Below are 16933 nucleotides of genomic sequence, written 5' to 3' on the forward strand. Positions count from 1 at the left end.
TGCATATCATTTTGACTCTGGCTTGAACACACCTAAAGCTTCCTTTGAAGACACGAAGTTTTGGCATAAACTAGTTTCTTTGGTGACCTCTTCCTGCTTTTTTTGTAGGGCAATATCATGCTGCTGGAATACATCTCTGCTCCCCAGTGATGATCCATGTATGGTTTGGGACCCCTGGGTGGCTGTAGTCAGCTGTTGTAAAGCACAGCAGCCCAAAGGCTGTGCTGACTTGCAGCAGGGTCAGATCCAGGGCAAACTGACGTTTTGGGAGACAGCTGGTTCCCAGAAATAAACCCTTTTTTAAATGACCTATGACTTCGTGCCAGATAAAATCTACCTTCTGTGTGTGTCTGGATTAGCTTTTTGGAGTAGAAGTCTTTCTTCCCTTGGAAGGGAGCTAGAGGGGTTGTTCTGCCTTTAAATTCTGTTAATCTTTAGATGGGTGTCTGTGACATGCTGTAAAAAACTAAAGCAAACATCTGGGAACAGTGATGTGCATGAGTTTGTGTAGCAGGGGGACCAGGGAAGATGTTACATCTATATCTGTACTGTGCAGGCAGGGACCCTGTGTGCAGTTGTCTTTGTGTCCAGCGGGATGAAACGTAGTTACATAAATGCCCATGGATGGGAAGAGGGTTTTTTTCTGTCCGTGCTGTAAGTGGGGACTGTCTTCCCCTTCCTCTTGGTAGGTAAGGTGTAATGAGCCCTGTTAGAACCCCAGCCTGGGTGCAATGCCCACACCACCTGATGATTGTGGACTTGGACCCTGGGTGGGCAGGGCAGGAGACCCTCACATTCTCCTGAAGGATGTGAGGGACAGTGTGACAGGTCAGGTACAACCCCAGCTTGTGTAGCATCAGATGGTGGGATGTGTACGGTTGGAGATGTTCCTATTTACAGAGTCAGGTGCCAAGGTGCAGGTCCTGGGCAGCATCCCTGGACCATCCTTATCCTTACTCTGCACCTACCTGCCACAGCTCCTTGGGCAATTGCAAATCAAGCTGAGGGGTTGCATCTAATGTGAATAGTAATGGAATAAAGCAGCAGCTTCTTGTTGCAAGTGTTTAAGACCTGTCTGTTGGAGGTGGGATCAGACAGGAAGAGTGGGATGGCTTGGGGCTGAGAGGTTTGTGTGTGCTCCTCCTGGGAGGTAATTGCTGTGTGTCGGTTCCTGCATTTAGGTCTCAGCATAGAAGGAAATATGAGTGGGGTTCCCCATCCACCTTGTCTCTGCCTATCTCACCAGTCGTCAGTTGGGGAATGATTGCTGTCCAATATCATCAGTTGGGCAGCAAAGCACCAAGCGATACCTTGTTTTTTAGCTGGGACTCATGAGCTGACACCATAAATTCAGTAGTGTGCTGATAACTGTACTAGTGGGCAGCTGGAGGCTTGGAGTCACCTGCCCCTCTCCTTGCTGCCTCTGCTTGCGGTGGCATGTCATGAATGGTGTGAGGGACATCAGAAGGTGGAGGGGCAGTTTTCTGGCCAAGTACATGCTTGCTTCATATTGGAACTTCAGAGTTATTCTGGAGGACAAGTCTCCTTGGTTGACAGATGCTCTGCAAGGGGAGGAGGTGCTGTTTATCAGCTGTTGGAATATTACTGATGTGCTTGACGCTGGCAGGGGCAGAAGAAACTTCTGCAAGTGGTAGCAGTTTGTCTGAAAGAAGTCTCTGTTTTTACCCAGGAATTCTGAAACAATCTTTGCCTTTGCATGCTTGCAAGGAGGTAGATAATGGCTTGCTGAGAGCAGTGCTATGGAAACCAGTGTGTTTATACTTGGGAAAAGGGAAGGACTTTCACTAAGAACTTGTTGGTTGATGCCCAGGAAGAGGAGGATTAGCTAACTTAGAGGCTGGCACATCTCCCTGCTCTGGTAGCACGTCCTAACCTCCCCTGGTCCAAGATGCCAGGGAAGTCTCGGTGTTGTCTGTGCGTGCTGATGGAGTGATTGGTTCCAGTGACCAGGTGAGGTCAACTGCAGCAAGAATTCAAGTTATGAGAGGCAGTAGGTCTAAATACAGAGAGGCTGGTGTCTTTATAGCTGTAACACTTATGCCATATTTCAAAATTATTTAGAGACTTTGTTCTAGCTCTTCATCCTTAGAAGTCTGACACTATTCCTGTTCAAGTGTTATACTCTGCAAGGCCAGCGGCACCAAATTACTGTGCAGTTCAGTGTTCTCAAACCTAGCTTTAAATGTCAGTTCTCCTAGAATTGCTTTCTTTCTCATTCCAAGTTTATGAAGATTCCTCAAACTTGGAAAACATCCTAGAATTTAAATCAACTCCAGGACATAATCCTGGGAACAGTACACATTACTGTGAATAAGTTTGGTTTGTAACTTAAGAAAATTATTTTTTGCTCTTTGAAAAATAGGAAGAAATAAACCCAAATAGGAATGTCCCTAGTGATGAGGCCACTGGCTTCAGCTGGTGAGAAATGGAGCTCTTCTAGATAGCACTGGCTGAGGTCCTGCCCCCCAGGCTTTTCTGTTTGACTGGTTTTGTTTTCAGTGTGTATTGATATAGTTTATTGAAACAATGGCATGGTCTTGACAGCCTTCAGTGATTTATTTATTTTTTCCCTCTCCATGAAAACAATGAATTGTCTTCAGTGAACTGTTTAAACTACCATGGAAGCATTTACTGTTTATCCTTTGGTTATTTATAGTAGGAAACAATATTTAATCCTTCCTGCTTTTCCCCGTTCTCCCCCTACCCCATATCAAGTTATTTTAATGTCTAAATGTTGCTCTGATTAGCAGTGTCTCTCATGCCTGACCAGTCTCATGCTCATTGTGCTTTCGTTGCCAGTCCCGCAGTGTCGATAAGCAGCATGCTGTGATCAACTATGACAAGGAGAAAGATGAGCACTGGGTGAAGGATCTCGGGAGCTTGAACGGCGTAAGTAGCAAACCTCCTGGCTGATGGAGGCAGACATGTGGTGTGCTGAGTCTGCAAACACTTGTGCACTTAATTCTACTGCTAGACTCTTTTGGGTCACTGCAACTGTTGGCATGAGTTAAGCTAAACGTACTTAATTATTTGCAAGGCCTGAGATGGAGGTCGTGTAGCATCTCATCTTGGAAGAGGACAGCTTTGGTGGATACTGTGTTTCTTTTTCCTTTTCTTCTGGTGTCTTTGCAGAATGCTTCAGGGCTCACAAAATCATAGAGACTCTTGCAAAAGAGGAGGAGAAAAATTCAATATAATTTTGAGGTTGTTAATATTAAACTAGTGGAGATTCTGAAGCAGCTGTTCAGCATGAGCAGGGTGACCTTTTGGCAATTCAGTTGTCAGTGCATGGAGCAATTTACGGGATGATGAGACATTTAATTCTTTGGGGAGAAACTATTTAAAACCACCTCCTTTTTTATTATAAAAATTGCTCTTTTGCCTGCCTTGAGCCTGGTTTGTGTGAAAACTGAGGGGTAATGTGAGCCCAGAACAGAGAGCTGAGCCTGCCTGAATCTTAACCCTTGCACTGGCTCTGAGTCAAACAGTGGTGTTAGGCAGCTCGGTGAGGGCTTTGTCTGCTCACCTGATTTCTAGGGTTTTGAAATGCATCATTGTAGTGAAAACTGTCCTAATGTCATAGCATGCCTCTTCTGTAGCTGTTTCTTCACACCATCAGAGCTATTCCTCTGCTGGAGCAGGTCTAGATTCACATAATTGTTTTCCCAGTAGGGGTTTTACTGCAGTCATTGTTTTGGGTTTAGAAACAGAAGACCTCTACCATCACAACCACAAGGCAAACCAAGAAACTTGTACAAAAACAGTGGCTGAAGCAGACTTCAACTGTTCTGCCTCTTCTGGAATCTGAAAACAGCAAGAATGAGTGTTAATCTTTCTCAGCCTAATAGCTGAAGGCATGGAGCCCTGCTGAAATGGGAATATTTCCAGTAACTGGTCTGGGCTCTAGTTGCATCCCTGGTTCAAAACCTGTGGTATTTAACTCATGGTGGCAAAATAGCAGATAAAATTCTGCTTGCAAGAGAGGGAAGACTTGTACCACTAATTCTCTTCTGTCTTCACATGCTAAAGCATATTAATTTCCATTTTAATAATAGACTCATGGTCAGAGGGGCAGTGGAATAAAAGGAGTTATAGCAGTGCCTGTCTTCTGCAGCTGGTCAAACTCACTTCCATTGGAGAAGACTGTTGTGGCCAAAGTGAATTTATTTTACAGGAAGGAAATACAGGTCCTTATTTGAAAATTTTCATTAAAACCTCTTTTCCTTCCTGAAAGTGAAGGAATCACTTCTGAGAACCTTGATTTTAATTCCATTTTCAGAATTTGCTTTTATTTTGTATTTACTTTGTGGCTTGTCAAGAATGCGTTAGATGGCTTTGCTGGATCGTCTGGTTCATATTAGTTGTTAACATGTATTGTATCTTTTTTATTATACTGTTCAGTTGATGCTGCAGTCTCTCCTTTAGGGTATTTTGATTTTGAAGGTAGCATTTCTATCTTCAATAAGCAGGTTCTTTGGGTTATTTTATTTGAAGTAATCATGGACAAATAGGTAACAACATCAAAATAGATTTTCTAGTGGATTTCTGTTTTGCAGAAAATTCATCAGATAATTATTCCTTCTCCAGATTTGTTTGTAGTGGGATTCTTAAATATGGAAAAAAATCATGCAAATAGGAATTCTATGCCTTTTAACCAGCTTCACTGCTTTTATTCTGAAATTACAGGCCTGTTCCCCAGCTCTTCTGTGAATTGCCAGGAAGCTGGGGGCTGATGTCTGCTAATGTTCTAGTTTCCTGCTCTAGCATTGGTTTTCCCCTATGGTTAATACTTGTCTTATCATGCATGTTTGGCTTGGCCAAGGTGAAAAGGCAGCAGGAGAAGACTGTACCTCAGTGGTCAAAGCATGGAAATTCCTTGTCTAGCATAATTTTGATTCAACAGAACTTAGTTGCATTTGTATTGAGGCTACAAAGACCCAGCCCTGTGAGGTTGGGTGGATCCCACCCTGTAAGGCAGGGTAACTCCTGGGGTCTCTGACTGCCTTGGGTGCAACTGAGTGTGTAATCCCCAAGAGCATGCTGGTGCTTCCTCAGCTGAGTTCCTGGTCTATTTTTATTTGGTCTGGGTTATTACAAAAGTACAGGGGTTTATTTGTGAAAGATGTCCATGAGTGCTTGATTTGTTCCTCTGTTGCTCTGCAAGAATTGCTCCTGGTAGGGGGTGCCCTCGGAAAGAAGCCACCTGAGACATCTGAGATGTTTTTTAGAGCTATGAAGTATGCCTGTTGCACCTTTATAAGGATAACTTAGTTTCTTTGGGCCTCAATTAACTTCCTGGAGAACAAGAAAAAAGAACAGGCAAATCTTTGATCTGAAGGGCCTGTTGTACTGATGTGTGGTGTCTTGGACAACGCAGCCTTAGACATCTTGTTGATGCCACTGCAAATGCTTGTTTTCCTGTGCATTTTCATTTTCCCCTTTCTCTGTTCCAGGCTTTGCTTGTTGAATTATCAGGCCTTGGGGATGACACCAGTCTTGTTTGACATCCAGTGGAAAACTGATTCCTGGCTCATTAAGAGTATGAGTCAGTGTAGCTTCATTGCACCATTTGCTGCTCTTGCTGGTTGTGAAGGGCAGGGGAGAACCAAGAGCATCTGAAGTTCCTAACTTCAGGCACCTCATTTACATGTTCAAGTTGGGGACTAAAATTTCCTTTGCAGTTGGTGGAAAGGTAAATCTCGCTAGAGGTCCTTTCAGAGCATCTTGCTTTGAAGCGTAATTGGGGTGCTCTGACTTGCCCATGGGAGCTACTTGCCAGTGTTGGTTTTTCTAGGGGACTTAGCTCCTCACCTGGTTGTTTTTGTGCTAGTGCACCCTGAATGAGTGCAGTCCTGTTGGCAGATGGGCATTGGTTTCCCTTCAGGAGCTTGCTCTGTCAGAGATGCATTGCCTTGATAACCTTGGTCAAAACCCACTCCTGTGCTTCTTTCCTACAGACATTTGTCAACGATGTGAGGATTCCTGACCAGAAGTACATCACCCTAAAACTGAATGATGTTATTCGCTTTGGCTATGATATCCTTCTTGTCTGAAGATAGAGTGGGATTGGGTTTTGTGATGTTTGATTTATGGAGAGTTAACAGTGCTGATTGTGCATAATGAGTAATGGTGTTTGTTTTGCCTCCTGGAGCCTTTGCATGGTTCATAAGCTTTTGTTTCTCCACCATGGACCTGATTCAGAGCATATTAATCATGTTGCCTGATACCTTCACTGGACTTTGAATCAGGCTCTGCACTGGCAGTAGTGGCTGTGGAGGTGCCTCTTCAGTCTCTTTTTAAGGAAAGGTTGTGTTTTTTTCTTTTTATTTGGATGGCAACTGTAGCTGATAGCAGCTAGGGAGTGAACATGTTCCATATGCTTTTGTGTGAAATGTCTTCAATTTTACTTTTTTTAAAATCCAACTTGTGTGTTTTTGTTAATTGTTTCACCCAAATGCTTGTTTTTCAGGTCTTCAGCCTTAACCATGTAGCTTTGGGCTTGTGGTCAGACCCCTTGACTCTGTATCGATTGAAGTTTGCCTGTGCAAATTGCTTCTGTCACAAAATGGAAGAGTAAATGTCTCTTTAGAAGTAGCAAATTTCACCTCTATTGTGACACCCTCAGCTGCAGTTACTGCTTTGTTTACACAGTTGCACATCCTGCTAGTGTCTGCTAAAACACCTTTGCCTTCATCCTTTTCCTTTTTATCCTGGTGTGACTGTATGACTGGCTATAAGCATTGATATTGGAATGCTTTTTTGAGCCTGCAGATCAACAATAGTAAGTAGAGGCTCCTATTGCTGCCTTTTAAAAGTAATCTAATCCTTTTTTCTCACTTTTTTCAGTTGTTTTTTATCTGACAGACCTTATCCGCTCAGACAGAATTCAGAAGTAGCAAACGTGTTCTTCAGCTTTATTTCTCCTTTAGCAGAGAATTTCAGTTAAAACAGTGCAAAAATTTCTGAGAATAGAAGCAGAGACTAAGTTTTGCCTTTGCAGGGGGAGGAATTGTTTGATTGAAAAACTCTTGTGCGTCTGACCCCAAGACTGCAGTCTTATCTGTCTTTGTCATCAGGAAAATCAGTTTGTGCTTGGTCATGGTGTAGCCCTTGAAATACTCCAAATGATGCTGTAGCCCAGAGAGCTGAAGCAGCAAGGAGAAGCTGAACCTCCCACGTGTGCCAGGGATGTGGGTACCTTGGCTTTAAGAAGTGACAGTGCAGGAGCACTCACTGTTGCAGCAGGGATGCTTACACTGGTCTGCATGCAATCCTGGATCTGATGGAAAAGAGGGTTTTCTAGACCTTGTGTAAGATAAACTTTTGGCCTTGGTCTCTTTGCCATTTTTTAAATAAGAAATCCTTGCTTCACAGTGGTATTTAATCTAAAAAGGGAGGTAGCTGTTGAATCATAAAAAAAAAAAAAGAAAAAGAGAAGAAAAAAAAAGGAGATATTATTGACCTTCAGATCAGCATTTGAACAGGGTGCAATTGATGAGGATTCAGGGATAGATAGAGGGGGGGAAAAGTACTGAGTAGCCCCTTACTGAGTGCTGCCCAGTAAAAAAGCGCTGTCATCTGGGAACATGTCATTAGAGGTGGTGTTTCAGTGCACATGTGATGAAGCCTGTTACAGCCCCACAGGTAACCTCAATTCTAGCTTTTCTTGACTTTGCAAATGTTCTTTTTATGTGGCTGATAATGTCTTATAGTCTCAAGATATGTGGGGAAATTCGGAGAGGATTTGCTATGAACTCCAATCTAGTGAAGGCATAAGCCAGTGCCTGCAGTGTGGGTGGGTGTTAATGGCTGTGATACGGGTTTAAACTTTTTATAGAAAGCAGTTCTAAGCACTAAGCAGCTGAGTTAAAGTGCTTAGTCCTGCAGCCCTTACATGGATATTCATGTGAAATGAGTGATTGCATTTTATGAATTAGAATTTATTGACCTCAACAGGAAAACTTTAAAGAATATAGGTTTAGAGTAATCTTTTTACTTCAGTTTGGTTGCTATGGCAGTTAGAATCTCTTCCTTTCCTTTGCTTCCTCAGACCCACTCTCTTTAGCAGTGGTTTCTGTCCATGCCATAGTCAGCTGGAGCTGGATGGCAGCATCTCCTGAGGTCTCTCAGTCAGCTCTGAGCCACTGCGTGAGCATTTGTCTCTTTTCCATTTACAGTTTCACTTATGGACTGTCCAGAGTTTCCCTGCTATGCCAGTATCACTTGGTTTATTTTTAGTCTAATATTTTCCATCTTCCCTTTCTCCTCCCCTTTGCTTTGTGCTGTGCTGATTGGGTTGTTGAAGACATTGCCAGATGCTTCCTTTTTTTTAATTTTTTTTTTCAGTCAGTGTTGCTGAGGATTATTGCCTAGGCTTAACCATGTTGAACGCCTGCCTTCTTAAGAGGTCACAGCAGCTGATGACCTGATTTTCTTCTGATCCAGGAAACCGTAGTGCCAGAAAGGCCTTGTCAGGGCAAGAGAACACCACATGCCTGTGCATCCCTCTGTTCCCTCATCCTGAGCATGCAAGACTGCCCCATCTTGGCCAGAATGCCATGGGGAGAAAATAGTCTGCCTGGAGCTGCCCATTGTGGGGAGGGGAGCAGGGTGAGAGTTGAGTCAGGGCTCTGGTTGCTCCCCTGCATCCTGCATGGAGCTGCTAGTGCTGCTCAGGCTTCTCCTGCCCTGCTTCCCTTCTGTGCCGCTCTTTAGTTGGCACATGTCTGGCCAGCAGATGTGATTCCATGCACTGTTGCAAAACACGCATGACAAAGACTATGGTGGGATGCAGCACAGGCAGTTTTTAGTGCCCTGCATATTTTAGGCTTCTCTGGTTTTATGATCTTGTTTTCTTTCTCTGACTGAGTGCCAGATTTCTCTCTCCATCCAATTCCTTTTCCATTTCCTTAATAAGTTCTGTACATTCGAACATGTACGTTCTGGAGCAAATTCAACACAAAGTCCCAGAAGAAGCATTAAAGGTAAGTGTGTCTGAGTGTAGATGCATTTTTCAGTTTTTTTGGGTGTTTTTTTTGGTGGTGTGTTTTTTTTTGGGGGGGAGGTGGTCTAGTAAAAGTCAAAACAGCCTGAGATATTAAAATACTCTTGGCAGCAGTGAAATGTTCCACAATGTGAGGCTCTCCTCCCATTGAGACTTAAAAAAACCTTCCTTTGAGGAGAGATACAGTTCTCAGTTATCTCAGCTCTGATCTCCCTTATCCCTGTGCTAACAGGTAGATGAAGTTATTTATGATTTCATAACTGCTAAGAAAAAGGTTACTAAAGCTGTAATGTATCAGTATGTTAGTTTGTGGGTGAAGCACTGCAGAACTTGTTCTCTCCCAGATGTAGAACACAGTTGTCTTTCTCTGAGCATGGTGACTTAGGCCAGCTCCATCACACTTCCTCCAGAAGGCTAAAGTTTGTTTAATTTACTCCTGTATATCATGTCATTTTTGCATTTAAGTGCCTATTTTTTACTTACTGAGCAGTCTGCAGTGAGGTGTTTTTTAAACGAAAAGGTCACTAGCAGGTACAGAATATTCAAGTACTCTCTTTTCTAAGGCAGAAAAGCAACTCTCTTTATGCAGGGAAGTTGTCTTGTTCTGCTGAGGATCTGGGCTGTCACTGCCAAACATCACCCCTTGGCTAGCAGATACTGTCATCTTGGCCCTGGTTCTGTGTTTAGGACTTGGAGAGCATTGGAAATGGAACAGCTAGAATTGTGCAAATCACAGAATCTTAGGGGTTGGAAGGGACCTTGAAAGATCATCTAGTCCAAGCCCCCTGCCAGAGCAGGATCACCCAGAGCACATCACAAAGGAACGTGTCTAGGAGGGTTTTTAATGTCTCCAGCAAAGGAGACTCCGTGACCTCTCTGGGCAGCCTGTTCCAGTGCTCTGTCACTCTCACAGTAAAGAAGTTTTTTCTGATGTTTACATGAAACCTCCTGTGTTCCAGTTTGCACCCATTGCCCCTTGTCCTATCACTGGACAACACTGAAAAAAGCCTGGCTCTGTCCTCCTGACACTCGCCCTTAACATATTTGTAGACACTGATGAGGTCGCCCCTCAGTCTTCTCCAAGCTGAAGAGACCCAGCTCCCTCAGTCTTTCCTCGTAAGGGAGATGTTCCACTCCCTTCATCATCTTTGTGGCTCTGTGCTGGATTCTTTCAAGCAGTTTCCTGTCCTTCTTGAACTGAGGGGCCCAGAACTGGACACAATATTTCAGATGCAGCATCACCAAGGCAGAATAGAGGGGGAGGAGAACCTCCCTTGACCTACTAACCACACCCTTTCTAATGCACCCCAGGATGCCATTGGCCTTCTTAGCCACAAGGGCACATTGCTGGCTCATGGTCATCCTCCTGTCCACCAGGACCCTCAAGTCCCTTTCTCCTACACTGCTCTCCAGCAGGTCAGCCCCCAACCTGTACTGGTACATGGGGTTGTTCTTCCCCAGATACAGAATGAAATGATTCATTGAACTTACTCAGGAGTAATCTGGATGGGTACACCCTTTTTACTAATGTACATTTGATAAACCCACTTTTAAATAGCTCATTTACTGTGTTAATGTGGAGCTTCTTTTAAGGCAGAACCACTTTACTAGCTGGTGAGAGTCTGGAGAGAAAGAATTAAAATGTATTTTAATTGCCTTTGCTTAAAACCTGAGATAATGCAGATGAACGCCCTGAAAGAATTTATAACGTTGCTTGAAGAACAAAGGGGGTGTCAGGATTTGAATTCTGAATGGAAAATGGCCTAAGTTCTGATTCTTCTCAGTTTACTTTTTAAAGGGTTTTTTAATTAGTTATTTTGCGGACATGTCACAGTGGCCTTCTCATGGATGAGCATTGTCACTTAGTATCTTCCAAAGGGATATTTGAAAGCCCCTCAGCTGGCATTTTGCTATTCTGTAGCCTCTACTTGGATGTGCTTTCCTTTTATTGCAGAGTATAGCCACATTATTTGCATTTGTGTGATGGGACTGTGGGGGAAGGGTGGTTTACCTTCTTCATGGGCTAGGGCACAGATCACATGGACACCTTGCAACTGTTTCTTATGTCTTTCCAGCATGAGAAGTACACCAGCCAACTTCAGATGAATTATAAAGGCACTGCAATGAAGAGGGCAGAGCAGCCCATGGAGCACAGCGTCTACACTGAGTCCCCACAAGCAAAGCTGGAGAAGGGAGAGAGGAAAGCAATTACAGGTACTTGCTCAGGAACTAGTTAATCAAGATTCAGAACAAAGTGCAGCATGATCTCTGCACACAGTCAGAATTAAGTACAGTGTCTGGGTTGCATCTAGGAGTAGTTCCAGAAGGATCATCTTTATAAACCTCTGAGTGTTTCAGACTCTCGGTTCTTGGAGATTCAGCCTCCAAAAAAAATCAGCTGGCATGATGGCTTACACATGCTTTGTTGCTGTGTGTGTGCTGGAGAGCCTGAGTAGGCTGAGCAGGTTTGGTGAGTTCTTTGGCACCTGTCTGGTCTATTTTTAATTTCCTAATCATGAGCTGGTATTTGAACAGAGATGGTGAGTCAGAGTTGAAAATGTGTGGCTGCTGTGGCATGATGCTGGCAGGCAAGGCAGGAACAAGCCTTTTCTTTCAAAAAACCCTGTATCATCTTAAATTGCTGTATTTCCTAACATGCCAGTACGTGGTATTAAAACTGATTGCCAAAACTGGGAGGCGTTTGTTTCAGGTTCCACTGTTCCCTGGCTGGAAATCTTTTTCTATTTGAAAAATTCCTTGTGTTCTTCATTTCTTCACCCACTGCTGCCTTCCTTTAAAGACCCTTTGTCATACCTGCTCCCTCCCTGTTGCCCACCACAGCGGGCCAAGACCCTCCCCAGCAATCTTACCTTGCCCATCTGGACCTTAATACATCCTATACATGTTGCCTTGGCAGGTCTCCCCCAGTTCTGTTCAAGTATTGGTTGGTGGCCTTCCAGAGCTTGGTCACGCACTGGAGGAACAAACAGTGGTTTTAAAGCCAGTGACAGAAGACTGCCCACGGTGATCTTGTGGCACCAGGGCAATTGAAAAGCTTTAGGGTTAGCAGAGAGACTGCCCACCGTGTCTGTTGAAGGAAAGAGTGGGGAGGTGAATGAAGGGAAGAGGATGGGCAAATAGAAGTGAGACAGCACCTTGGGTGAAGTGACCTAGAGATTAAGTACAACAGCTTTCTAGAAACGTGTATAACTTTGGGTAAATCCATTAAGGCTTCATGATTGGAGTGGGTTGGCTGACCTTAATCTCCCCTCTATTGTCTTTATGAAAATCCCTCTAAGCTGACACAGTGTCCTAAAACAGTGTAATATTTTTCCCTCGTCTTGTCTGTTGCCTCCACACATCCCTGTGCTCGACTGACATTTTCTGCACTATGAAACCTTTCTCTGTGTTCCTTTAGCTGTGTCTGTGAGTTGCCTGCCCTCCCCTGTGGATGTGGCATATGTGAGTTTGCCTCACAAAAGTGCAGTAAAAAGGATGAAGTTGGTGGTGATTAACCATGACACTTGGGAAGATGAGAAGAGGTGAACCTCACCGCAGGGAAGAGCTCTCCAGCTGCCTTGCAAAGGGCGTGGGGTTCTTGAAAAACATTGCCAGTAACTGGTCCAGTTTGCATTTGCTGCTACCTGCTTGCATGAACATTATCATTTTTATTCTTGTCACCTTCCAAAACAGGCACTGGTTGGTTTTAACCTACATAGTATAAGCAGTTGATATTTGGAACATCTTCAAAGTCAGGACATTGAATGACTCTTCAGCAAGGTGACCTGTTTCTTCAGTGTCTGGTTCACAGACCTGAATTATGTTTTTATTCATTCTCTTTAGTGGGCACAGACCATATGTCCAAGGCAAAAAGGGCTGCGACTATTTATTGGTGGTTAGTGCTGAAATAAAACATTTGCAGTGAGACTGACAGATATGAAAAAAGTCTGTGAAGTGCTGCTAACCCCGTTGAAAGATGAAGGAATTCAGGATGTTTTGTGGGAAGTGTTTTACTGGATTGGACTGAAGCCTGTAGGAGCTGGGAAGTCTGAGCAATACACCCGTGCCTTGGTCTTCAGAAAGTATCTGTCCTGTGAGCAGAATGATCAGTGAGTCCCTTTTTCATCTGCGATGTGACTAATTCACCTTGTCTTCAGCTGCTCACATGTACAGTTTCTCCTTGGTTGCTCGGAGGAGTGGCAACTATTTAAAATGATTAGTGGAAAGAAGAATGTTATGTTCTGACGGGGAGTGGGCTTGCTTAATGGCAGCAGAAAGAGGCTTTGGGGAAAGAACTGTTTTGCTAAGCCCGTGGGTATGTGTGAATTTGCATTGACTAATTAAAGCAAGGTCTGGGGTGACAAAAGCCTTTAGAAGGATCACTTCCCGGGGCCCGGGTGGAAAAGAGGCAGAGGGAAGCTTTCAGGGAGGAGGTTTAACAAAACAATGTGAGCAATTAGAGCTGGTTAGGAGTGGGAGGAGGTGAGGGGCTGAGTATAAAGAGATCCATCAGAGTGAATGGGAAACAACTCAGCCATTTAGTCTTTATCTTGTTGAATTTGCAGCTTTTGGGGGTATGTTGCCTGTAAGCAGAAGAGCATCGGTCTCTGAAACGTTTGAGGCAAGGAGCTCTATAAGCCCTGATGGTTAGATATGGATATGAGTGAAAAAAGTGCCCACAGTTCAGCTAGTTAATGCTAAAAATAGCCATCAGCTATTTTTGTTTAAATCCCGTTTAAAGTCTTAAGTGATCAGGAGGCCAGGTACAGCCTTGAACTGAGCAGGTTTTAAGACTGCTACAATTCCAATCTGTTGCTACCTGAGTTAAGGTATTGGGTGAGAAAAACTACTTTGAGGTCTTCTACCCTCGACCTGTAGTTAATTCTCAGGCTGATCTTAGTGGTTTGCTTTTTTTTTAAAGCCCTCACAGACTGATTGGCCTAGATAATGCCAAATCTGATGACTAGCCCCTGCAGTACTGCTGCAGGTCTGAGTTTCCAAGGGTATAGGCTGCTTGCAGCATCCAGCTGAAATAGGCATCACCAGCTGCAGGAGCAGGACTTGAGCTTCTCCCAGGATCTATGAAACAGGCTTGCTCGTCATATTAGCGTCCATGTCATTAGGGAGTCCTCTCAGCCGAGTGGCTGACTTGAAAGTCCTGTTGGTGTCCAGGGTTGAGGTCAGCAGGCAGGGTGGACAGACGCAGTGGGAGTTGTGCCCAGTTGTGAAGTGGTTTCCATGGTCTTTGGCTGCTTTCCCCATGAGGTCATGGTAATAGCTATTTAGAAGCACAGCTCTGCCCTAGCCTTTAATTTAGGAGAGTGGTGGTGGTGTATGTCCTTTTCCTCTGAGCAAGGGTGGTGGTACCTGCATCATGGTAAAGGTTTGGTGATGTAATTGATACAAATAAATGTGTGATTATCAGCCCGAATTGAAAGCCTCTGGAATCTGTATGTTCACAGCAGGTGCAAAAGACCAGGGCTTAGGTTTGCCACACACACGCAAAATAAATACTGCAGCAAAGAGTGAGAGAATTGCTTTACAGTTATTCCTACTAGGTCTGAATTATCTGTTTTGCAGAGGAGTTAAAAAGCAGATATATAAGGAATTAATGTTAAAATGGTACAGCTAGATCATTTTTTTTTCCCCGCCCCCAAGGCCTCTGCTGTAAGAAGCCTACTCTGCATCTTCTGAAGATGGACAATATTGTTATTAATAATGAATCAAAAGCATTTTGACTTAAAGCAAGCTGGATTTCTCACACCTTTGTTGTGACTTGCTGTAGAGAGCTTCAAAGCATGTGCTTCTCTCAGCAAAGAAATTTACCATTTCTTTGTTTCTCTCATGATGGCTTGAAGCTTTGTGAGGATCTGGGCAAAGAACAGCCCTCAGTTCTGTCTTGACCACAGGGGACATCTTCAGGAGAAATCAGACCCCTCTACAGTGGGAGTTGCATGCTCATCATGAAAACACTTCTGCCCACTGGCCAGTAGAAAGAAGCACTAATGCAGGCTTTCTCCTTTCCCATTCATTACCTGGACTGTATTTTTGGTTCTGCCCTTGTGTGCCCTTGTGTTGTTCCGTGTGATTCACTTCTTCATAAATACATCCTTTGTATAGACATGTCTCATTTTCTCTTGTTCTGGTGCCTCTCCTTCAGGTGATCAATAGTTCTGTATTAATTTAACAGGCCACTTCCTTGTCAGACTTGTTAAACAAATGGACTGCTCTTGTTTGTGCTAAAACAGCCATAATTTTTTCCTATTGAGTAACTGCCCCAAAGACTGATATTGAGAAGCAGAACATGTGCATGTCAGTGGCCTTCCCTGTATTACACTGCTATGGGTAGCTCAGTATTATCTGGCTGAATGCTTGTGCTGACCTCAATTCAGTTATCTAAAAGGATGGTTTTCAGACTGTCTGCCTGAATTGATGAGCTAAGAAACATTTTTAAATGAATTGACACCATCTGGGCAGCCTGGCATGGAGAGGAGGGAGGTGGTAATGAGCTGCCATCAATTGAAGGAAGTCTCATGTCATTAAAATGACTGAGCAGTTAGTTTCATTGGTTTTCCTTGTTTCACCGCTGACTCGGGCAAGCCTTGAGTCTCTCTGCTCTTGCAAGAGCTTCCATCTCACACTAAAATCTAAGAGTCAGGTGGTGGATGCAAGGAGGTATGCCTGTGGGGACACAGGCAGATGCACTGCTCTGGATGTGGCAGGTCCAGGTTGAGGCTGCTACTCAAGATGCATCCCAGCTGGTGAAGAGCAAAGCCCTCTGGCACAGCTGCACATGTAGCCACTCTGGCCCACTTCTGTCACAGCCATCTGGTTGAGCTACCTTCCTAGTGTGCTTTTTTTCACCCCTCTCTTTATTATAGAATATTGTTGTATTAGAGCTGGAGCTGGGAGAGGTGTCAGGTCAGTTGTGCTTGCAAATTAGAAGGGACAGAAGCTTCTGACACGAGCAGAGCATCAAATTAATGTAACTCTTCTATAGTCAGGGAAATTTTACTTTGGCTCAGGATCTGGCTGCTTTCAGAAGTAGCTGAGAGTGAGGGTGTCTGTCACTTGATAACATTATTCAAAATGGAAATTAATATGAAGGCTCAGTGCAAACATTAATTGCTCTTAAAATATTGAAACTGTCCCCAAATAGTAAGATCCTGACTTCTCAGCTTCCCATCTGTGGTTTTTTGCCATCTTTAAAATGAAATTCCAGTTTATTGTGGAGGCTGGGGGAGGGAAGGAATAGAAGAAAACCCCACAGAAGTGAGCAGATGTTACACATGCTGTAATACATCTGAGTGTTGCAGTTGGGGCCACATGAGCTCTGTGTTGTAGGGCAGGGGGGACCTTCTGCTGCCATGCAGTGAGTGCCATGGAGCAGCTCCCACCACTACAGCCCTAAGTTGGTGCACCCTGCCCAATCTGATGCTCTCCCTGTAGGTGTTCCTTGATGTGCCTTAGGGTTTTGGCTTTTGTCAGAGGGAGAATTTCCAAGCACCTATCAGGGCTCCACAGAGCAGAGGCGGAAATTGGAGAAGACAGTGGAATTGGCTCATTATTCTTTATAAATCCTCTTCCCCTGCCCCACCCCTTCAACTTTCCTTGTAATTCCAAAGTTCCCTATAAACAGAAAAGTCTGACCAATGTTGACTTGCTCCCCTAGCTGCCTTTTCCCTGTAGCAGAAATACTCCTGGGGAACAAAGGCAGTAGCTCCCATGTCCAGTATGCAGGTGGGACGCAGATCCTGGGGCTGCAGCAGCTTCTGGGAAGAACTCCGTTCTGCAGGATGGATGTGAGCTCTCTTAGCTCACTTCTGCCTCTCTGAAAGCAAAATTGTCTTGAAACAGATAGCTAGAATCTTCTAAACTATAGGGCCTTTGGGATCTTGTGAGAGGCAG

General features: G+C 44.1%; 1 protein-coding gene across 5 annotated transcripts in view; it reads left to right on the forward strand.

Moving 5' to 3' along the window:
* The window catches only part of CEP170B (centrosomal protein 170B), a 60201-nt gene that overhangs the window by 10352 nt on the left and 32916 nt on the right, over positions 1-16933 (forward strand). For 4 of the 5 annotated variants that reach the window (XM_051621358.1, XM_051621356.1, XM_051621359.1 and 1 more), the window contains exons 1-2: positions 8953-9005; positions 11101-11239. In XM_051621358.1, coding sequence (XP_051477318.1) covers positions 8955-9005; positions 11101-11239 — 190 coding nt within the window. In that variant the 5' untranslated portion in view covers positions 8953-8954. Of the gene's footprint in view, positions 1-2820; positions 2911-5978; positions 6058-8946; positions 9006-11100; positions 11240-16933 lie in introns of those variants that run through there. The other variant, XM_051621361.1, reaches the window with a different exon arrangement.

This window comes from Apus apus, chromosome 5 (genome assembly GCF_020740795.1).
Source record: "Apus apus isolate bApuApu2 chromosome 5, bApuApu2.pri.cur, whole genome shotgun sequence".
NCBI classification, from domain to species: Eukaryota; Metazoa; Chordata; class Aves; order Apodiformes; family Apodidae; genus Apus; species Apus apus.